The 24,730-nt window shown below is 37.8% G+C and overlaps 1 protein-coding gene across 4 annotated transcripts in view; it reads right to left on the bottom strand.

The window, feature by feature from the left end:
* Positions 1 to 3,667: 3,667 nt before the first annotated feature.
* The window catches only part of LOC143730989 (leukocyte elastase inhibitor-like), a 58,157-nt gene continuing 37,094 nt past the window's right edge, over positions 3,668 to 24,730 (bottom strand). For 2 of the 4 annotated variants that reach the window (XM_077221617.1, XM_077221618.1), the window contains exons 2-6: positions 7,763 to 7,903; positions 7,563 to 7,680; positions 6,986 to 7,128; positions 6,730 to 6,897; positions 3,668 to 6,617 (exon numbers count right to left, since the gene is read on the bottom strand). In XM_077221617.1, coding sequence (XP_077077732.1) covers positions 6,213 to 6,617; positions 6,730 to 6,897; positions 6,986 to 7,128; positions 7,563 to 7,680; positions 7,763 to 7,903 — 975 coding nt within the window. In that variant the 3' untranslated portion in view covers positions 3,668 to 6,212. Of the gene's footprint in view, positions 6,618 to 6,729; positions 6,898 to 6,985; positions 7,129 to 7,562; positions 7,681 to 7,762; positions 7,904 to 8,241; positions 8,314 to 16,215; positions 16,393 to 16,475; positions 16,750 to 16,948; positions 16,993 to 24,730 lie in introns of those variants that run through there. The other 2 variants (XM_077221613.1, XM_077221612.1) reach the window with 2 other exon arrangements.

Below are 24,730 nucleotides of genomic sequence, written 5' to 3'. Positions count from 1 at the left end.
AAAGGCCCACTCAAAAACTATTGTGAACCTCCAAAAAGATTTGCTTGGACGTTTTGTTGTAGGGAAGTTCATTACATACACCTTGAATCTTGATTTTTATTTGGCCATACACATTTACTATACATGTCTTTATTGTGTTTTTAGAGAGAGAACAGAGGTCCTGAAATGTGTTGGTCTAGAAACAACACATTTGCAGTTAAGTCTAGCTTCCAATACAATCGTATATAAACTGAGAAAGTAGATTGCACTGAAATGAGCATTAACGGTTATGATGATGATATCAGCTGTTAAGCAAAGTTTCCAGCAAGAGATTCCTGCCAGTCCTGTTCTCTCTATTGTAAGTTAAATGAGTCAGATTACTGAGACTTTCACCCTTTGTCTTTAATGGCTCTTGGAGCCCCCTGTCCCAGTCATTGAATAGTTTGGCTGATTGGATTAGCATCTATGCATTTGATGTGATTATGCTGTTATGCTGATGAGATCGGGGCTAAACATGATAAAACCTACTAAAGTTTGCTGGGGCAACCCACTGACTCGATCACAGCGTAAACTGGTAATCTACAGTAACTGCAGTCCACCATTGATTACATTTTAGGATTTTTTATTTACATTTTTTGTAAATAATTTATCAGACCCTCTTATCATAAGCAACTTACAATAGAGGAACATTTATAGCAATTTGTCACAGAGCCAGCAATATTCATTGTCTGCAATGCCAGGTCTATTAGAAAGATGGATATATGAGGACTAGGAATTTGTTTCTTGTCAATAATTGAAAATTTCTAATCACAGATGGCTCAAGCTCTTTCAGTAAGTAATGACGATGAAGTGGGAAATGTGGGCTCTACAGTAAAAAAACAGAAAGACTTTACAAATCTGAAAGACCTTTCTGACGTTGAAGGAAATGTAAGAAACACTGGCATAAACAATATTAACCACGAAAGTCCTATTTAAGTAGATTTGAAAGTATACGTGATTCCCCCTCCACACAGATGCTGAATTCCTGCTTCTGTCTTCTGCTACCGATTTCTCTCTCACAGGTTTAACCTCTAAGTCAGTGGTTCTCAAACTTTTTCGGTCATTCCCCACTTTGGACGATGGGGAATTTTCAAGCCCCACCTGCCCCCATCGCCCCAACACCAGGTCCGTAGCCTATTGAGAGGGGGGTTCTTTTTTTCAAAAAGTGGACCTTTTTGCAGGTTTTCTCCTCCTTTTGTATTTAATTATGAGGTTCAAATACTTCATTTTGGTGACCTTTTATGCACTAATTTGTGCTGGATTAGCTTGTCTGCTGGTTAACGAGCACGCTTTTTGATGCACCTAAAATATTTACTGCATTGTTGTCAAATTGCTTCCTCATGTAACACCTTTGTCAGTCCATACACAGGTCATAAGTTTAAAGACCACACTAACAATAGAATAGATTTAATGAACTTTACTGAAATATTAATAATAATTCTTCTCATCAAACTAGGCATTGCAAATCAATTAAATCATTCAAGATAATTTACCTCAAGTGGTCTGCTTTGAAGTTCTCAGAGGAATAAGCAAATATAGGTCTCTGCAGGACAGTATTAGGAGTTACCAGATCAGTGGGCGAGGCCATAAACGAGGGGCGTTTTCGACAGCGTTACCTGATTTGCCCATGTCAGAGTGTAGGCTGAGGTATTTTTCAGCTCATCCTTTCAGTTTCTCTGAGTAATTTAGATTAAAGATTGAAAAATCCAGTGCTGCAAATTGTGGAAAAAATATTCCCCTTGTTTTCATCTTCTGTCTATCTGATTCAAATCACATTCTGCTAATTCAGTGATAATAATTTAATTGTTGTTTTTATTTATATTGTTGTCCATTTATCGAACTTCCATGCCTCTTATATAGTAATTATGACACACTCGGTCTCTTTCGCGCACTGTCGCTCGCGCGCAGACACACTCGGTCTCTTGCACGATCTCGGGCACGCACGGTCTCGCTCGGGGAGTTCGCTTCGCTTTTGTCCAGTCCGGTGCCTCACAGATCTGGGGCCCGTTCTTCGTACGTTGCTTAAAACATCCGAGATCAAATGAGACATCCAAGATGATATCATCGTGCTGCTAATCGTGATCCGGCTAATTGGGTTCTTCGAACACACCTGTTGTTTATGATTAGTATCGCTGATTGAGGTATCTGAGATAATTGCGCGTTCATGCGTTGGTTTAAAAGGGGATAGTATCGATAGTAGAAACATTGCTCTGCAACGTTGCTATTGGCTGTTCACCGTGGCCAGAGAGCGCGCTCAGTTTTTCACCGCAGCAGAGCAAGAGTTATTGCTTGAAGGAAATGCAGAATTTGAAAACTTAATTAAAAGTTTTAACCTCAAATGTGCAAAAGCCAGGAGAGAGGGCTGGCAAAAAGTAGGCTATCAAATGAAGTGTGTAGTGACCATGTTAGATGTTTTTATCACTTAGCCTATTACATATAGATTTTTGTATTTTAACATCTAAATAATTAATAACTTTGTTCATTGTAATGTCAGTCATCACCCACCCACTACTAGAACATGGGAACAAGTAAAAGTAAATTACTAGAATATTCTACTTAATGGTAATTTGTACGTATAAGGCACTGCTAATAAATGTTTGCCTGTTTATAAAAGCAACCAAGAAAAAAGCTGAGAAAAAATTAAAAGAAAAACAAACAGGTGGTGGTCCTGCACCCCCACGTTATACCCAGGCAGAAGAGCTGACCCTTGGGTAAAATGTGAACCGACCCATTGTGGAGGGCATCCCTGTGTTCAGCTCTTCCTCAGACCCAGAGGCCAGTCGCAGCAACACCTTCATTACTGGTAAATGAGCATTAAATGATCCTAGTACACTGTAAAATAATTAGTTGCTGCATTAAATTAAGTAGGCCTATAAGCCCAATGGCTGGTCCAGTCATATCAACTGTTAAACGTTGAGTAGTAATGAATTGCTTTGACTTGTGAAACAATTGTGAATAGTTAATTTAAAAAAAAAAAATTGCCATGAGTTATTGATCACATTTCCCCCCAGTGTACTTCATTGCAATGAAATTGTGTTTTCCTCTTTTGTGCAGTTTTAAACAATACACCAACACTTTTATCTGTTCCCAGAAAGTGTTGGCTAAAGCATGTGCAGGAAGACTTTTTCTAACTTTACATCAAAAGGGAAGAAAGTACAACACTTTATAATGCCCATTTTTCCCGAATGCACAGGACAGTGAAGAAACCCACTCAGATGACTGTCTTTTGGAGAAAGTATCTGTAAGTGCTTAAATAACTTTACTTCATTTACACTTGAGTTACCTATTATTTCTGAATGCAATATGAGTTGCAGGAGTCCACATCTACAGAAGAGTCTGCACAAAGCAGTGATACAGAGGTGGCCAGTGTTGTACTTTTCCTTTTAATGTTTGTTGCATAAGGCTTGTGTTGACAGGTTTACCCCAAGTCCCCCTGCCCCACCACCCCACCCCTAGAAAATAGAGTATTTTGAAAAAAACTTGACAACTTAAAGAGAAAAAAACTGGCACAAGAGATAGAGTTTCTTCATAGGAACTTCAGAGTAAGAGCTAATATTACTTCACACAGAGTACCTTGCATAATATCTCTTATTGCAGGCAAAATTTTCTTTACAAAGAACAATTGAAATAAAACTCAAGGAACTAACCATTTTTGTCTTGTCTTTTATTAATGAAATGTTTTTTTTTTTTTTTCCTGATAGTGGCAAATGTTGTGTAATATGGCACATGCAATGTCACAGGCCCTGTCAGGTGCAATAGTTGGCCAAAGTTAATTTCATTGTGTGCCCTTGTCCTGGCTAGAGCTGCATTGTAACTGGTCTGGGGTTTGGGTCAGGGAATGGGGTCATAAAACACCTGTTTGCCTTTGTTTATATAACACAGTGAGCTTGATATTTATATTTTTCCTTACCACATTCAAATAATGTGCATAATGTGAATCTCTGAAAATTATTGAGTCATGCACAGATCCATTTTGCTTCCACATTTGTGATATGTAACATAGTCACACATCGTCTAAGAGATTTTAGTCTGTCAACTGCCTTTTTTTAAAATTTGATATAATATTAATAATATGAAATATTAAGAATCGCTATAGTAACTAGCCTACACATTTACATTGTGATCCCCCTTTCGGTTCACAGAATCCCCTTCACTGCACTGTGTGCGCAGTCTATGGCACCAATCACATTAGGGAAGCCTGAGGGACATACTGTGTCATATTAATCGGCATGGTCATGATTGCATGAGCTTCATTAAAAATTATAATGTACCTGCGTTGGCAAAAAAACAAAACAAAAAAACTGCTATAGCCTACAAATTCAACCTTGGGTATTAAGTGGCTTGGAAATGCCACAAAACCCCCCTAAAAACTGCTTGAGCGCCAGGTAAACTTTGCGAATCGCACAACAGACAGCACTTTTCAAGTTCTCCGCATCTCTGGATGAAAGAGCCACTCGCAAAGAATCTCAGGACAATGCACACAGTTTGTGCTGTTATTAAAGGCCAACTCCGACGAGTCGAACATTTAATGTGTGTTTCCAAAAAATGTATGATGTAAACGACATCCTCACGAGTCTTGTGAAAAATTATATATCTAAAAAAAGTACACTATCGCGCTGCGTTTAAAGACTTCCCATATCACCTCTGCTTAAGCCGCGATCTAATCCTGTTTACATGAAATAAGCCTGCTCGCGAGCAGGTTCAAGCTAACGCACCTGTTGCTATGACAGCAAGTCTAGCATGAAATTCGAAGAACCAAACACTCCAAGATAATGCTAAATCGTCAACAATCAAATCCAGCTAACTGAGTTAGCGACGTACGAAGAACGGGCCCCTGCTCCGCTTCGCACTCAACTTTTTTTTATTTATACTCAAACATCTCTACGAATTATCGACCGGCGTAATAATCGCGCGACACAACGAATCGATAATGAAATTCGTTGCCAATTATTTTAATAATCGATTTTGATCGATTTCATCGATTCGTTGTTGCAGCCCTACATCTAATTTTTCTAATTTGTTTCTAATTTTTAGTTTGATTTTATTACATACCTTTTAGAGAATATTGCACTTAAAATTAGGAATTGTTTTAGTTTTGTAATTGGGTTGTGGCTATGTGATCAATAAAGTGATCAAAGTTTTTTTTCTTGCATCTTTCATTTCTTTGATATTAATTTCTACTTTTTAGTTTCTGTTTTTATTACACTCCTTTTCGAGAATATTGCACTTAAAATAATTAAAATAGTTTTATTTGTGTTATCGTTTTGTGGCTATGTGGTCAATAAAGTGATCCTAATGTTTCAAGTTTTCTGAGTAGTCATTTCAGGTTGACATATTTGATAATCCATTTTACAAGGTTAGTTAGAGTCACTTATTTGCTTTAAAAAGTCTTTTAAAATATCAATGACGTCATACACATTGTACGACCAGAGATACTGCTTTCCGGCAATCCTTCAGTCACTTTGGTGCTTTCGCGCTCTGCACTTTCTTTTCTCTCGAGGCATCGACAACACAGCTGACACAGGTAAATACACTTGCTAGAAGAGTTTTTGTTTTGTTGTTTTAAAAGACCACGCCGAAAATACACACACATTCTGGTCACGCTTCGGATGCCACGATGCCATCAAGCGGGATCTCTGGTCGTAATCAGTCCTTCACTGACCAATCAGCGTACATTAGCAGAATGCTAGTGTGTAATGGGCAACAACAACTCAACCTGTAAGAAATCGAAAGGACATAAGTACTTAAGTACTTATGTCCTTAAGTATGGGTTAAACTAAATTAGAAATGTTGCCTTCACAACTAGCTGAAATAAAGCTTTTTTTCTATTTTGTTTTATGCCAGTTAATGTTTATTTTATTTCAAGTAAAATTTATGGTTTTAGTTAAAGATAATAACCCTGATCTAAAATGATTAGAAATTAATGTATTTAAAATAATTATAGCATTATAATTATAGGTACCAGTAGGATTAATTTGTGTTTGAAGCTAAATAAATTTTGTACAATTTTATACTATTATACTAAGTCTTTTTCCAGTAAATTGCAATAGGTACTGATCTGTTGGCACATATCAATGTTTCTTAAACCAAACTATGACAGGTTGATTTGTAGTAGTTGTCCTGAGTCTCTCCTACTTATTTTAACCAGATCATCACCTAAACTAGCTGGAAGTGTCTCATGCAGCAGGACTCATTCATGGAGAGCAGAAGCGCCCGTAAAACAAAATGCTCTTGGTTGGATTGTGTCGGATGAAGAAAAGGAAAGGATGGTCTGCGTTGAAGATCTGCGGTTTGATATAACAATCTGCAACCACGTCGGCGAAGGTGGCTGCTGCCGCTTCGGTTCCTTCCTCGTTGACTTCAACAAAGGCTTTATGGATCACCTCCGACACCACCAGGTCGTTGTTGGAGGTCATGCTTGAAAGATTCACCTTCTGCATGTCGAAAACATCCTCCATTCCCATGCTGATCAGAAGACTCTTCATGTCGTATTTTTCCTCCATCTTGAATCTGGGCAGAGATATTTGAACCTCTTCTTGAGACATGACTTCTGGATTGGTCCACTCCATGAGCTTCTCGTAGGTCAGTGCCTTTTCAAGCTGGATAATAAGAGAGCCATGTCAGATGAATAGTTGAAATAGTCAAAATGAAAACTGTTCTACAAGTAAACATCTGACTGGTCATGGCTGGCTAATTAAGCATTCAAATCACCTTCTGAAGGCCAGTGGTGTCGTCTTCCATTTCGTTAGGAAGGATGATCAACATACTGAGATTCTTCCCGACATACGGCAGCTCCAGAACTTGACTGTTGATCTCTGGGAGGAAGGCCAGAGGAAACTCCTCCTTTTGATGCATCATCTTCACTGGTTTAGTTTGATTCTGCCAAACATAAATGGAAACACATTATAAACCCTCAGATTTTATCATGACTGTTAAAAATATTTTTAAAAAGAGCATGAAATCCCACCTTGTTCAGCTTAAACTGCTCATCACTGGTGGATTCCTTTGGGAATTTCTCCTCCCAGTTTCCCTTGAAGTAGATGGCATTCACCAAAACCAGTTTCGTCATCCCATCGATGGCTCCCTGTGGCAGCAAGTCCTTGATCTTCTCTAAAATACAAATGGACATTTATTTTGAGCAGTGATTTGAACTGGTTGGTTTGATATTTTTACCGTATATCTCAACTCAAGAACCCATGAAGCCAAACATGGCCCTTGAAATGACAATTTTGCTGAATCTAAAATGCTGCAAAAAACATGAAAAAAGTTTTATTTGTAAAGGTGATGATACACAGGGCAACTTTTTGAGCAATGTTTCTGGACAATGTTGCCGTCAACGGGCAACCAGATGAGACACAGGGTCCACGACCAATCTAAATTATCCAGATAGAAATGTATTGCCCATTTTCAATGGGAAAGTGCCCAAGCAACAATCGCTCGGCAAGATTGCCCAGCAACATTGCTCAAAAAGTTGCCCTGTGTATCATCACCTTAAGAGTGTAGAGTAAGATTCAAATTGAGAATAAGTTTATGCTGGATTTCACCTTGTGTTTTTTTCTCCACCCATTTGTTGATGTTGACACGAGCAGCCTCTGATTCGTTCTGGAAGTCCACCTTCTCCAGTCCGGCTTCATAGTAGCTTTTTGCGTCATTGAGGAATTTCTGTAATACAGCAAATCGATGTAGGTGCAAATGATATTCGAGTTTATTCACTAGAACCTCCAGTGAATAAACCGAGTCTTACCTCAACAAACTGGTAGGATTGCTCTCCGTAGAGGCGGTTGGCAAGACTCAACACATACGGGACTCCTGGTTTGTTCAGCTCACTCATGAACTTGTTGAAGCTGGAATGAATTTGGTCCTCAGGTTTTTCCTCTGGACATTTCTGTTTGCATCAACAATATCAGATTTAATCAGTTGAATCAGACGAACCCAAAGGATACATGCATCTCTACAGTAAATACAGCTGTTCATGCAACAGAACCTTGACAGAATGTTAGCTAAAGTTCTGAGAACGTTCCCTGTTAAAGGACAAGTTCAGTATTTTACACTTAAAGCCCTGTTTTAAGATCCCGAAAATTCTCGGGACAGCAGCATGTGTCCAAATTTCAATAGTAACTGTTCTATTTCATCAGAAACGATCTTAAAACAGGGCTTTAAGTGTAAAATACCGAACTTGTCCTTTAACTGGGTTAGTGTTTGATGTAAATATTCATACGAAACCTTGAGTTCAGCAGGTGTTCGAGGTTTCTGGGTTTGCTGGATCATTGGTGGTTCATTGTTGAAGCCCAGGACCTACACAGCATTGTTATGGTACAATTAATAAAGATCACTTCAAAAAATTGTGAGTGCACTTGTCAAATGCTCATTAAAATAGTTTAAAATGTACTAGAAAAGACAATGAAGAAGTGATGATGTAAAACACATTTGTTGATTTTGGCCCTCAGGCCTTTGATAATTGAGTGGAAAGAGTGATTAAATTGCTGATACTTTACTGTTTATGCCATGCCTGGAACTCAAATTACACGCAGTGCATCTGAAATCGAATACTTGCCTTCGCCAAAAGAGTAGTATGCACAATATTTGAAAAACAGAATACGAAAAGTCCCCCATGGATCACCAACTACTTCCGAGATTCTGAAATGCGCATTCGTTGGACACTTTACTATCCCATGAGGCCACGGGACAGAAGATTTATGAATGGTAGTGAAGCGATGCAACTGACGCTGGTAGATCACATGACAGAAACAACATGGCGGATGTAGTACGTACAGCTTACATTCATACTTCATTCAACACGCTTTATTTATATTTATGTATAATCACAGGACAGTGCAATACTCCGATATGGAGGTAATAATCTTTATTGTGTTTGTTTGTTGTAGGTTTATTACAAAACAATAAAACAATGCAGTTGTTACGGATCAACTGGGGATAATGTTAACTGGGGGAACGTGTGTGCACGCAGATAGTTTTACCTGGATTTCCAGCAGATGTTAGACGGCTACAGATTCGTCACATGCCATTCACGGATCACTGATTAAGTTAAAAACGAATGTTTCACCAGTTGTATTGTATACACACTGGCATGCATAATAAAGGGATTTGTTTTTGTAGTGTATATTCCTGCGTATTTGACGCAATTTCAAAGAAGTTTAACATGTTTGAGCGTCAAGCTCAGAAAGCACGCCTATATTAACATGGGGCATTCAGTTTCAATGGATGAGCAGACTTGTCAGCGCACTTCAGAAGGTTCAGAAGATATGTACGAATTTAAACGTCTCATATATTACTGTATAGCCTACTATTTCGTCCTTAGTGTGTTGTCTTGTGTTCTAATCACAAATAACAACAGATGTGGAATTTGTTAAATTTGCAATAGGCCTTGGATAACTAAAGAAAACATGAATTGCAAAGTAATTTACATTTTTTCAACAAGTTGTATTTATTGATCTGTGCATAGCCTTTAATTTTATAATGGATCTATTATATTTATATAAAAACACTTGTCATTTTATTTTACTCTGCTGATTTTATTATCTTAGATCTCTTGCTTGTACAACCTTTGTATCCATTTCCCTGGACATAAAGCAGTTATGCTTATAGGGTCATGAAGGTAGCTATCTCATGAACTTGTAACATTTTCAACAGATTTATAAAATAAAATAAAAACTAATTTTGACTCTGCTCTGTATGACTGGTCAATGAATTATTATTCTATCCTCTTGTTTTTGTTCCAGAGTCCAGCTGCATAAAGAAGTCTTGATAATATTCAATCTTGAAGAGGGAATAATTCTTGTTCTTTTAATATTGTAATTGCAGGGCTTGTTTGTAATTATACAAGGTGTGTGATTATGCCAATGGACTCCAGAAGCTTGTACCATGATGGTAGTTGAACAAACTCAGGGTTACAGGATTAGTTTAGAGTTGACAAAGACAAACCAATCCAACCAGGCTTTGTTGGTACCATGATGCTGATCATCAACTTTCTTTGTCAACTCAGGCTTTGATCCTGAGTTTAGGAGTTTCGGTGTGACATCTGTAGCGAACAGCCAATCACACGTTGAGAAAGAGTGAAACTGAGATTAATTTCTCGGGACAGAAGCAGCAAAATTCACTTATTAAATAAAAGTATTAAAATAGTAAGAATTTAAACAAATTTACACAGCAAGAAGAAAACAGCTGTCTATGAAAGAGGACAACTAAAAGAAAAAGTATCGCTACTGTATATCAGTGCAAGTAAAAGTTGTGAAGTTATTTTATACAGCTGATAAAGGTGTAGAGAGAATTGAACATTTAAGCTCACATGTAGTCATTTTATAGCTTCATCTATTGATGCTAAAGCGTATTTATATTACCTTTATATATTTATTCATTTAAACCGTGTAATAATAATTGATGAACTAAAATTGTACATGTGTGATTGATAAAGGGTATAATAATTACATAAATAATATCTAAATCATACAAATTTATTATTCTAAATAAGCATCACTAAAAAACAGACAATTTTGTCTTAAAAAATCATTTGCTATGTAGTGACCTTTAATTTGGAGTAGAAACAGGTGGAGTGACTTTATCGCATCAGGGATGTGTCACTTTGCTCACAGCTGATTGGTCCAAGTTCAGTTTGCAACCTCTTACCTGGAACATAACCTGCCCCGGACCAGGTTAGCCGTGGAGCGTAAGTTACTATGGTGATGAACACTGCTAAAAGCCAAACCACTTTCATGGTCCCTAAAACCCAGGGTTGATGCAAACTAAACTGAAACATAGCTGGCTAGCCACCTAAACCGGCTTCATGCTATAGGCCCCAGGAATGTTCATTCTGGTTTTTAGACTGATCTGAAATCAACATTTTGTATTGGCTGAATTATAAGATCAAATTGTTTTATTTTTTCCAAATGATTAAAATAAAAAAAGAGAACAATTCTGTATGTAATACTGCATCTTCTTAGAATCATAACCATTTAAATGAAGTGAATTTTATATAAATGCTTATATAGTAATATTGTCTTTGAATTATGCTCAGTTAGGAGCATGAACTTGAATGTCGTGAATCTAATGTATTGCAACACAGAGCAGCATTTTCCCACAACTCATGTGAGTTATGTAACATTTATGACGTTTTCATTTTCAAGGTGACATAATAAAGTCTTTAAAACGTGTTTAATAAATAAAAATAAACAATGCTGTTGGATCCCTCTTACAAACTTCTGGGGTCTTTTTCCAGCTTCCACTGTCTTTTGTATTAAAGTCCTGTAAACAACACTGAGTGGCAACCACACATTTTATTACTGAAATAAGCAGAACCTATGATATAGTAATGATGAATTATTAAAAAATATGCCTGATATTCTCAATGGCTAATATTCACATACATCACTAACCTCTTAATAATTCGTCACCTGTCGCATGAATACCATGCACCTCTCCCAAACATCGATTAGAATAAGAAACGCTTTATTGTTTACTTTTGTTTTTTGCTGACCTCTTTAAATAAAAATATGACCCAATGGTCTATCCGTTTTATAAATAACATTTAATGGATGTGGGCCTCTTTTTATGTAATATAAATTTAAATTATGCCAGTTCTCTTCATTTGACTGGTACCATGAAACTCATAAACATATTATCTTTCCTAATTCATCTCATCATTTACTTTCATTGTTGTCATCTGCTAACAATTAGGAACAGATGAAAAGGTGTCATTATTGTAACTGGTCTTGTTGTTAGGCCATATATCGCCACAGCAAATGGATGAAATTAAAGTTAGAGAAATCAAAAACTTTTTGCAGGATAACCAATATCCTGATAGCTGCTCAGGAAAGGAGCGCTATTATATAAAGAGAAGATGTGAAAATTCGCAAGTGGGTAAGTTAATTGTAAAAAACAAAAAAAACATTTTTTTTTACTACAACTAACTCAATTAAAATGGTCATGGCCCACCTCTCTTCTTTCAGATAGCTCAGTGTCCTCAGTGTCAGGCTAGGAAAAATACAATAAAGGAGAAGGCTTACAATCCTAGAGTTGTATGTATAAAAATGCAAATGTAACAAACTTCTAATAGCCTTAGCCCTGAATGTTTAAAACATTTGATTTTCATTCCAGGTCACAGAACCACTGGAATTAATTGGTATGGATCTGATAGGCAAGTTAACTCCAACAGAAAATGGCCACATATATATGCGTCATGGTTGACTGTTCTACTAAGTGGTCTGAAGCCTATCCTCTAAAAACAAAAAAAGCAGAAGAGGTCATGGGGTGCATCCTGGATTTTCTTTTCTTTTTTGACAAATTTGGAGCACCGCAGCATCTTTTAACAGATAAGGGAAGAGAGTTTGTCAACAAGGTTGGTTTAACAAAAATCAATTCAAAATAAATGGATATGACCATAAGAAATATCTGATTTTAACCAATTTTAGCCTGTGTGAGAGACTGGGCATCACCAGGAGTCTGTGTTTCTCCCTATCATCCTCAGACAAATGGCTTTGTTGAGAGAATGAATTGCACAATTCAAAGGTAATTCACATGTGTACAGGCACATGTTCTGTAGTTTTTGAACATTTCATGATTTTCTTTTTGATTGTTAATGTCCTGACAAAAATGGTTGGGGAAAATCCATCAACATGCAACCTGCATCTAAATGCAACAATGTTCGCACTAAGAACAAAAAAACAATTAACAACAAAGTTTTCCCCGTACTATTTAATGTTTGGGAGAGAGGCACGATATCCATGTCAGGTACCAAAGGATTATGAGGTTAATGGTTTGTGTCATTTTTTTTTTTCTACTGACACTTGATCTTGAAACATGTGAATAATTATTGTGAATGTCTTAGATCTGTCATGGAAAGGTGGAAGCCGTGGTTGCAAGTGAGGAGCTCTCTGAGGGGTTGAGAGATAGGAGGGAGACAATGGAAGTTGTAAAACAGAACATCACAAAGAGTCGGGAGAAAGTACGGAAGCGAAATATGGAAAAAGGGCAGGAGGACAACTTAATGGCTGGGGATAAAGTGTTGGTTAGGAATGTGGACAGGAGAACAGAAAGGGATGACAAATTGACCCAGATATGCTGGGTCCATTTACTATCGTTAAAATAGAAGGCAAACATGTTGATGTGGTTTCAACCAAAGGGAAAAAAAAAAAAAATTCAACGTAGATCATTTAATAAAGTATGTGGAGCCCGAGCCTCACATTCCAAAAAAAATGGATCCCATCAACGACCTCCTCCAGCCAATCCTCCTCACCCTGCAACAGTGGCACAAACACAAATCAACCCAGGCCCACCAACTACTCACTCTTTCTCCCCAGACACCTTCCCAGTGTCAAAATATCCGGAAGAACAAGGTAAAAATGAAGTGGTTTGGTTATATTTCACAGTCCCATTGCTCGGAATGTTACTTTGTATTCATTGTGCTTATATTAGTGATACATCCCATACAAAAATGTAATATATGACCATATATGTACTTATATTTTAAATAGCATGACATATATCTATACATATATTTGACTTATCTGAGAACACAATATATGCCTGCAACATATATGAACATTTATGTGTACAAACATGTGAAGAAAATATTTGAGTTCATCCATATATGATACCATATATCTGCATATATTAATATTGGTTTCTTGCATATATGGACAACATTACGTATAAATATGTGACATACATATTTGTTTCCCACATATTTAATAAATGTATGTAAACATACATGCATGTGATACTGATGCATTGAAATAAGTACATGTATGCATATATACATATATGCGTCTTACCTATATTTAACATTTATGTGCATATACAGGAAAATATATGGCACTTACATGAAAACGACCATTTTGCTATATTTTGAAATATATGTTTCATATATGTCTATGTGTTTTATATATATGAATTTTGCATATATTCTCATATAGGCACCAGACATATATGGGCACTGACATTATATGTAATTTACATATATTGACATATATTACATTTCTGTATGGGATGATATATGGGAGGGCAAGAAACAGAATGTGCTGTGGAGCAAAATGGGGCCCTACAAATTGTTCACCCAAAAACCTGATGGGTCTGGCACCAGGCAAATGGTAAGAAAGTGAGGTAGGGTTGCATTCTCAAATTGTGTATGGTTACCTTTTTTGTTTTGGTTCCTTGTTTTATCAATCCAATAGCCCTTGTTTTGATTCTTTTTGTAAATAGGTTGTGAATGGTTATCTACACCATCTTAAAAAACGATTAAATGTGTCAGGAATGAAACGGGTATATTTAATCGATTCATACCAGATGACTGCACTCTGGAATGGAGGCAAAAAGCGCTTGAAAAAGGTTTTTGCATTTAAACAAACTTCAAAGTGTTTTAGTATATTGACAGTTTTTAAAACTGCTATTGTATTGTTTGTAGCTTGATCCATCCAGCTATGATGTTCTTTTCGAGGCTGTCTGTGTCAACGACAACTATTGGACATTTATAGTAAGTAACTTTCTAAATTTCTACAGAAGTAGATACATGAATAGATGGTAATGCAGATTTAAGATTAATTATCTACTGACAGTTAATGGTTTTTTCAGGGGTTTTTTTAGGCAATGTTCCCAAAATTGTCCAAATCCATATACAGTATGTTGACCCTGTTGGTGCTAATGAACCAGCAATTTCCAAATGCGAGGATGCTACAAGGCAAGTATTGAATGCAAAGTTTCTTAAAACATTGAGGTATCTGTATTGCGGCTTAATGATGAGTGCACTTGCACACACTTCTTTTTAATAGATTTTTCCTTAGGATGAAAGGTCTGAACATTTCCAGGTGGTGATGCCACTCAGTTGTGCATCCTACCCAACAGGACTCCACATCATGTGGTGCATTTGTTTGCAAAGTAAGCTATATGTACTTGAATTTTGAATTGATGTATGAATTTTTACAGTCTTTATTGATAAAACCTATTCATGTATGGCATAACAGAAATTACGTTTTCAAAAAAGGAAGGCGTTGTTTTACTGCGCCTGGAAATGCAAAAAGGCTTTCAAGAGACACTGGTGAGAAATAATCATTTACATTTTTTTAGCCTTGACTACCTTTATTTATAAAGTTTTCTGGGCATGACATGACTGCCTCTACATATTATAGATGACCTTTCACAGCTCTGTCGTTCGTGTGGAGAACATCATAGGCACAAAGGCAAAAACTGTGCAATGGGTAAGAACAATTTACAGTATAATATACATTGAAATCCACTCACCACTCACTTAACAATTAACTTATTCTAATGTTTGTTCTCCCTTCCTTAGATTGAATGTACAGAATGTGGAAGGTGGTACCATTGGGACTGTGTGGGTAGACCTTCCACTGTTGGCAAATACAGCAGCCTTAAATGCTTGTAGTGCGTTTGTCCTGCCCTTTTTTCTGTTTTTGTTGCTGTTATGTTATGTATATATTTGTTGAACATTCCCCTAAATAAATGCTGTGGGTTATTCACTGGATCCTACCTGTATGTCTTTAATTATAAAATTACATTTGCATAGCTATAGCTTATCTCTTTTCTCCACTCTTAAGGAACATTTATGGAGTGTCCTGTACGCTTTAACTCATTCCTCAGCTTAAATACATAAATTGACTTGTTCCTTCAACCATAATGCATTGCTGCTCAATTTAAAATTAAGCCACAAACCAGGCATCACAAACATAATCTGCGAATAGCCTACAAACGCACTGAAGGGCGCAGTGCAAATACTTTATTTAACGTAGACAGTTACAATTGTCGTTTAGATACGATTTCAATTTTGTTGTAACAAAATGATGTGGGCGTGGTCTGTGTTTCGCGACAATGAGAAGAAAAAAACATAAATTCCCTTAAACGGCGTCTGAAACATACAGCGGAGCAGCGACAGAGGATACAAACATTAATGTACCAAAAATATAGAAAGCTTTCAAATCTGCTCAGTAGAAAATTCGCTGTGACGAATATGTAGCTGTGTAACATCTGCTGGAAATTCAGATAAAACTATCTGCGTGCGTATCCCCACATAATCCCCAGTTGATCCGTAACACAGTTCAATGAAAACATTGTAGACCACTTTAAAATTTGGAATGCATGCACTCGTTGCGCCAAGGCTTGAATCACTTCCTGGTCCCTCTGTCTTACTCTACTTTCCCGTCACCTTCTTTTAAAAGTATTGTGTGAGATTACCTTAATCATCTGAGCTGCTGTGTTTCCTCTTGCACCGAGCGACACCATGGCCAGAGCCGAGGAGATGCTGACAGGAGAGAAGAACACATTTCCTGATGCGTTTCCTTCGCTGATCTTCTTGAACAGGTCGAGGGAGAACTGTGTGTTTGCTGCAGTCAAAGACTCCATTTTCACAAGCTAGAAAGTAGGAGAGGGAGATATGATCAGCATAACAAAGTGAAAATTCTAAACAGACCATTGCTCAGTTCAGTTGTCTTTACCTATATAAACAACAGTATGCTTGTCTAAGAAACAGTAAATCCATGCTTTATCTTTCATATGACAGTACAGCACTAGAACAGTTTTTGCATTATTTTCATCATTAGGCTACACATACAGAAGTGTAATGTAAAAATCTGTTCTATTTAAGCACTATCTAGAGGGGTTTTTTAAGCAGGAAGGATGAAGTTTCCACAGGTGAATGAATGATCTGCTGATCGAGTCACTAAGTTTCATTTTTATAACGTTGCCTCGCCCTGTAGAGCCCAGAGAGACAGAGTATTTAGGCCACGCCCACAAAATCCAACCGTCTCCATTGACGCATTGCGAGTAGCTGCCTCCTTGTCCTGACTCATAAAAAAAAAAGTCTAAAAGCTGCTGTGTGACAAGGTGTACAGCAAAAAAGCTAAATAACACAGAAATACATTTTTATAAGCTGTCGACCCCCAAAACCCCCCCGAACAAAAGGAGATACCTCCCTGAAATGACTTCTTGCTGGTTGGGATGTCTGGAACTGGTACGTCTGTACTAGAATGTTTATGACCCTTCTATACACAGGGACATTTGCATTGATGGGCGACCATAAAAGCATCTCATTTTGTGAATAGGAACACATTTGCATTAAGCACCCAGTTTGCACTTGTCTATGTAAAAACCTGTTCTATTCAAGCACTATCAAGAGTTTTTTTTAAGCAGGAATGATGAAGTTTCAACAGGTGAATGAATGATCTGCTGAGTCACTAAGTTTCATTCTTATCAAAGAGTATAGAATGACTTCTATACCCTTTGATTCTTATAACGTTGCCACGCCCACACAATCCAACCGTCTCCATTGACTTTGCATTGCGAGAGGCTGCCTCCTTGTCAAAAAACTATGTCAAAAAAGCCCCCCCCCCCCAAAAAAAAAAATGTCTAAAAGCAGCTGTGTGACAAGGTGTAGGCTACAGCAAACAAGCTAAATAACCCAGACATACATTTTTATAAGCTGTCGATCCCCAAAAACGCTTTGTTTCAGGACATAAATGTGGATCAATTGAGACAGAGCGCAACTATTTCTCGAACTACTCTGAAGCCTTATTTATCCTCGACGCGTCCGCAAGAGCGAACCTAACACCAGCCCCGCCAACAAAACCGACACCTCCCTGAAATAATAATATGCTAATAAACTTTATTACAGACTCACCGCTCCAAATAAAAAACAAGACAGTACACACAATACAATACAATATAATAAAAAACAAATACAACTTCAGAGGAGACCACTATAGCAATGCTTCCATAACTTGGACTTATACCGTGTAGTGCTAATCTGGATATTGGTCAATGCCACAATTATATAATTCTCTGAGTTATTCAGCCGACATATAAATTTGTACATAACATTTCTCAATGTGGCTTGCAGAGTATTAACACCTGCAGCCACAAACATCTCAATGGCACTACACCAGCGTGGTCTTCTCAGCAGAATTCTCAGTGCATCATTGTAAGCTACCTGAAGTTTATGCAAGCTAGATTTGCTGAAACTAGACCACAAGTGGGCATTGTGGAGAGGAGTGCAGTAAGCTCTGAACAAAGCAACTTTCACTCTATCTGTGCACCCACCAAACTTGCAAGCCAAACTATTCACCTGAGCATATATAGAGCAGCATTGCCTATAAACATCAAGGTCATCCTTCAACTGGTCTGTTATGAGATGCCCAAGATACTTAAATTTGCTCAAAACTATCAAGGTATTACCTGCCGATTTAAAAGGTGGAAACATTTGACATTTATCCTCTTTTGTTCTGCAAATCATCACCGCACTCTTGTCTGTATTAAATTTCATGTCATGAACAGTTCCATAGTCAGAGCAAACATTAAGAAGCTGTTGAAGACCAGCACTGCTAGGACTGAAGACCACAAGGTCATCAACATACATAATATGATTCACTAAAGTGTTACCTATCATACACCCAGTGTTACACAAATTCAAACAGACAGAGAGCTCATCAACATACATGTTAAAAAGAATAGGGGAGAGGATTCCACCTTGTCTGACCCCGTTCCTGACCCCAAAAAGGGCAGAAACACAGTGGCCCCATTTTATAAACATAGACTGGTTGGCATACCAGTAGGACAAAATTCTCACAATACATTTAGATACACCTCTCTTACTCATTTTGTCAAATAACTTGTAGTGATTGACACGGTCAAAAGCTTTTGAAACATCAATAAAACTCATTAAAACTGAGGAGTTCTTATCTCTATACGTACTAACAATTTCCTTTAAGGAATATATGGCCATATCTGTGCCATGTTTTGATTTAAAACCAAATTGGTTGTCAGTAGAGGGGATGATGTCCACAACTCTGCTCAACAGGATGCTTTCAAAAACTTTAGACAATACAGTGGCAAGGGCTATTGGTCTGTAGTTATCAGAGCATCAACCTTACCGGACTTATCCTTGATCACCGGTACAAGCAATACAGATATCATTGTATCCGGTAGGAAGCCATGAATTAAAAAATAATTAAAACAGATACCAAGAAGGGGGGCTAACCTCATGCTGGGATATTTTATGTGCTCAGCACTGATGTGATCCAACCCACTTGCTTTATTATCTGCTATCTTATTTATTGTGCATGATACCTCATGTGAAAAAATTTAAATCAACACACTCAATATTGTCAGACATATAAATATCACTTTTAACACAATTAAACAAGGTCCTGTAGTGCTGTCTCCACATCTCAGCAATATTCTCAACACCTGAGATACCATCTACAGTGCACAGGGGTGGTATACTACATTTGTTATTTATTAAATCCAGGCAATTGGTTAAAACATTGATTAATATTAAGATACAATTTATACAAAACGAAATTCACTTTAAAGAAAGGCTTTATACAAAACAAAACTTAATAAAGCGGTCAAAATGATGTCTCTCGATATTACGCATGATTAGGCTACTCATACTGGCTGATAGGCTGATCACTTTTTATATAATCAACATAGATGAAATGGAAAAAATAACATATTATTTAAACATAAATATGAAACTAACTTTACTTTAATGGCTACAACACGTAGGCCTACAGTACAGAGAAATGTAATGGAATGAAATTTAAAGGGGGGGCCGGGTTTTGAATAATAATCAAATTATTGCCAGCGATCGTCGAATATTATTTTTGCTTGAAATGCCCATCCTTACAAAATACGAAATGTCTTAATCTTATTCTTAATCAGACAAAATTCAAGCATCATAGCATAAGAAAGAAATGTAAATAAAGAAGTAAAATAAAAATACATTAAAGTAGACCTAAATAATAAATAAGGAAATAAAAGAGGCTCAGTAGCTTGTGAAGCAGGAACACAAGCATGTAGTCGCAGTTGTTGTTGATGTTAGGCTACTGATTTAGCGTGTCTAACTAGTCAACACGTGGGGTGATGACATCATCGTTTCACATAATATTTTTTTTGGGGGGGGAGGGGTTTTGGGGGGGGGGGCTGACTTTAATTTGTGACAGGCTGACTGACAAAGCCTTAACACAAATTAAAACATTTTATGAAATCTGAAATTATTTGTAATGTAAAATATTACTAATAAATTGATAAAAATTTGTTTGAAATAATCTTTACGTTATGTCATTGGTTTCACATTGCGTCACTGGTGTTACCGCATGGCATCAGAGTAGCCCAGTTTCATAGAATATGGTTTTTGTATCTACCTAACTGTTGCTGCATTCATTAGTAGGGCATTTTAAGGATATGATCATTCAATTTTGATCACTCAACCTCAATTATTTTTAATGTTACAAAAAAAAATACACAATGGTAGAAATAGAAAAATGTCACACAATAGAACTTTACACATACCTGGTTAAAGCAAATTTCTGTATGCAATTTCTGTATGCAAATTAAATAGTCAAATTACATTCCGAAAAAGCCTAAATTGTCATCTAAAATATAGGTAACACCAGTGACAAAAATGCAGCTCAAGCATTTTTAATGTAGTGTAGTAAAAATATAAAAATACATTAAGCTGTCATTTAAGTTGATTTATAATGTTAAGAGGTTAACTATTATCTGACTATAAGTTTTGGTATAAAAAAAAGAATTACATTTTTTAAAAGTTGTCTGTTCAAATAGCCACCATTTTCATAGAATGACCCAGTGACATGTTTGCTAACGAAATAAACCAATTAAAAGCCATTTGTGTGGTGTGGCTTTTGTGTTCATGTTAAGTTCTAGTCTAATTTACATTCCCACAGAAAAAAAGTGTATTAGCGCGAAAATCTTGCCTATAAATAGTGTTGCGCGCCTTCTTATCAAATTCAAATGATCAACCTCTCCTCTATTTTGCTTGGGAACTAATATGGTCGGAACCAAAGTTTACAGGACTGCGTTCTCTGGAATCCTCTCAAACGGAGCACTTCTACATTCCGATTCGTTGCCGCCGGTTGCCGCCGAACCGCGTCATAGCTCATTACCATAAAGTTGACCAGATTTCAACTCTCCTCGCCGCTCTCACCGTCCAAGACGCGCCGCCCTCGCCGGAGCTCACCGCCGGCTCTCATTGAAAATGAATGACTTCCGGCCACTTTGACGCTCTCGCCGGCGGCGGTGTGAACGCACGGTTAGTCAGTGATTCCTGCTGATGCTTCACGCCTGTATCCACTTTTGTCTCCTTAAAGGCTGGCTTTTACATTTCGAAGCTTATAAAAATGTATTTCTGTTTTTTTTTAGCTTGTTTGCTGTACACCTTGTCACACAGCAGCTTTTAGGTATTCTCTGTCTTTAGTTATATGTCATAAATGACAAGGAGGCAGCCTCTCGCAATCCAAAGCCAATGGAGACGGTTGGATTGTTTTCCCCTCCGGTGGGCGTGGTCTTCAGATTATGACGCGTTGCGATCTGTCTCTATGAGAGGAGGGAATGAGAGGATATGAGTGTGACGTCACCGTCGGCCGGAGTGACTGTGGTTACGCCCACTGAGTGGCAAAAGTCTAGTGGTGCGTTCACACCAGACGCGAATAGAGGTTCTGGCGCGAGTGATTTCAATGTTTAGTAAATGCAAAGACGCGTTACGCGCGTAAAAAAATCCTGTGGCGCAGCAGACCCGAATTTGCGTCGAATCACGCGTCAAGTTTGCGCGAATAGGTGGGTAATTGAGCGTCTGGCGCGTTACGCGTAAATGATTTTATTTAGTGCTTTTTGTGCATTCACGCGTTTGACTCGAATTCACGTCTGCCGCCCGAGTTGAAAAATCGGAACTTCTGCATCAGTTCGCAACAGGTTAACCAATCGGGAGCCTGCTTGCTGCTGTCACATGGTGAAGTAAATATTGTGATGTGTGAGGGAAAAAAAAATCACAGGACAGTTTAATCACTTTTATAGTAGCCTAGGCTGGCTCCATTTATTATCAAATAAAAAATAAATTACAGAATGGGTGGGTAATGAAGGCGAGGGTGATCCTCGCTCCGATGCGGGACAACAGCTCAAATTGGGCGCGGGACAGGCGGAAGCAACGCAAGCAAGCAACGCGAGTGACACGAGCGACGTGCTCCCTTTCATAGTCTAAACAGTGGACGCATGCAGACGCAAGCGTCACGGGTGATGCGTGAAATGCAATACACAGCTCACGCAACAGGGGGTAGTAGAGTCGGGTCATGTCATATTCAGATCAAAATGACAACTGAAGAGAAGTGCATATTGCTGATTTTACATCGGCGGCAACAAAGGCAGCGTAGAGATAGGCTGTGGTATGTTCGCCCTTTAAACCGAAGAAGAGATCAGGATGGGGAGTTTGTGTCTCTGGTGCTTCCCATGCGAAGCCTGGACGAGGAGAGACATTTCCTAGGAGTACTTTAGGATGTCGGCGGCAAAATTTTATCAATATAATTTGGTTGTATAAATGCGGATGTATATGTATAAGCTCACATATTTTTTCCTCTTCGCCCGCCATTGTATTCAATCCTTCTTCTGTAGTTATATACTTGAATTAATGTACAATACTTGCAATGTCGCCCCCACCGAATCGGCATAGTATTGCGTTCATCGGTGCGTCGCGTATCAAAAACTAGGACGACACATTTGGATACGCATCGACGCATAATGGCGGTCGAAGCATAGCGATGAGTAGCCTCGCGGGCGCGTATGCGTACTGATGCATTGATTATGTAACGGCCCTAAAGCCTGTTTTATGCTTCTGCGTCAAATCGACGGCGTACCCCCGCAGACCCTGTAGCCGTCGCCGCGAACCCCTCCGCCGTAGCTCGACGTACACCTCCAAAAAATTGTAACTACGCGTCGAGGCGACGCAGACCACAAGGGCTGTGATTGGTCAGATGCACCGCGATGCAACTCAACCTGACGCAGAACCATAAAACGGCCACGACGCCGTAGGAGTGACGGCGTAGCTACGCCGTGGAGTTGACGCAGAAGCATAATGAGGCCTTAAGTGTTCAAGTGTATAACTAGACGCGGCAGGCGCGAATTTGACGCTCTATTCGCATCTGGTGTGAACGTAGCAAAAGTGGTAGCAGTGTTTTTCAGCGTGAAGGCCGTGAAAAACACACACAACACATGTAAAATAGGAAGAGCTTTGAGATTGACTGTACAAATAGATTTTACAAATAAATATTTGGTATTTTTATACAGACTGTCGAAAGCTACAGCAAAGAGAAGCAAATGGATCGCTGCAATTCACAGAAACAACTGGACTCCAGCCAGTGAAATGTGGATTTGAAGTTGTCATTTTGTGTCAATATCTTGACTTTTGCGGTAAAATCATACCCTATTGTATTGTTATATATTGTATTGACAAATCATCAATTAAATATTTACCATCTTCTATTTTGCATAATATTTTTAAATAAACACTGCAAACTACACTTGTTTTAGGGCTGGAATGATATGACGATATAATATTGATATAAGTGATCACCCGAATTTATGTAACGGTTAAAAATAACATTTCCTTTAAAGAGTTTTGATGTGTGAATTCCATGAAATAAGGCATTTGGTTGTATTCAGTGTTCAAAGGCTTTCCTCCTGTGGCTATTTATGGTACTACAGACATTCTGTTTTCTTCCGCTTCTTTATGGGGTTAGAATTCGGTCACAATTCTGAGCGCGCAAGATCACATTTTGAGCGCACAAAAGGGCATTTCGCACGCGCGTGAACTGAGTTTTGCGGAGAAATGTTCATCTCGCAGATAAGAAAATATTTTGAGCGAACGAAAATCAATTTTGCATTTAAAACAAGTATTTGGATGTGCGCAGACGTTCTCTTTCGCATGTGCAAAGTTTCACTTTCTTGCTCCTTTCATACCAGACGTAGGCCTATGCGCTCTCTAAGCGCAGACGGCTCGCTTGCTCTACACAACCCAGCTGCTAAATTCTGATTGGCTAGCTTGTCAACCAATCACAAGACCCCCTGCATCACCGACTGTGGCAGAGGAAAAATACATGGTGGAAGATATTTATTTTTCATTTGTTTAATGGCTTGATTTAAGTTCAAATGTCTACCACTCGACGACCACAGTTTATTTTTTAGCTTATTTTTAAGCTATTTTTTTTAGCTTATTTTTAATCAAAATCAAATCATACTATTACTCTACATAATGGCATGTCCCAGTGTTTCCTACCCCTCAAGTGGTAGTTCTAACTTCTTTCTGAACTGCAAGTTATGTAATTAACATTAGTGAAATATGAATGTGACCAAGCTGGGGTCTCAAATTTTACACATTTTCAGAAATGAAGATGGACAGACTTTTCCCCTTTTAATGAAATAAGTGTGTAAAAACGGTACATCACTCACATTAGAATAAAAAAGCCATCAAATAAACGTAGAAATGCAATGTAATAACGTTAAAATAATAATCAATCTACTTGATATCCTTGGAATTATTTAAACAAAAACATTCACAGCAGAGATGTTCTGTAAAACAACTATCATGCTAAAACATATATACTGCATTTTCTTATATACTATTTTAGGATAGATAGTGTGCACATTGGGATGCAGGCTTGTTCCCCTCTCTGCAAAAAAATAAAAATCTAATTATGAGAGTAATTATATAGAAGTCTTGTGAGTCACACACCCAAGATTTTCACTTACAGTTATATTTGCATATGTTTGCATTGTTACCCACATCTCTTTCTTTTTTTTTTTTTTTGCAGTGAGAGGAACAAGCCTGCATCCCAATGTGAACACTATCCATCCTAAAATAGTATATAAGAAAATACAGTATATTTTTTTTTAGTATGATAGTTGT

Source organism: Siphateles boraxobius, unplaced genomic scaffold (assembly GCF_051911475.1).
Source record: "Siphateles boraxobius isolate OS27281-9 unplaced genomic scaffold, OSU_SipBor_1 84, whole genome shotgun sequence".
Classification (NCBI taxonomy): domain Eukaryota; kingdom Metazoa; phylum Chordata; class Actinopteri; order Cypriniformes; family Leuciscidae; genus Siphateles; species Siphateles boraxobius.
This window is presented reverse-complemented; position numbering and strand designations above follow the sequence as displayed.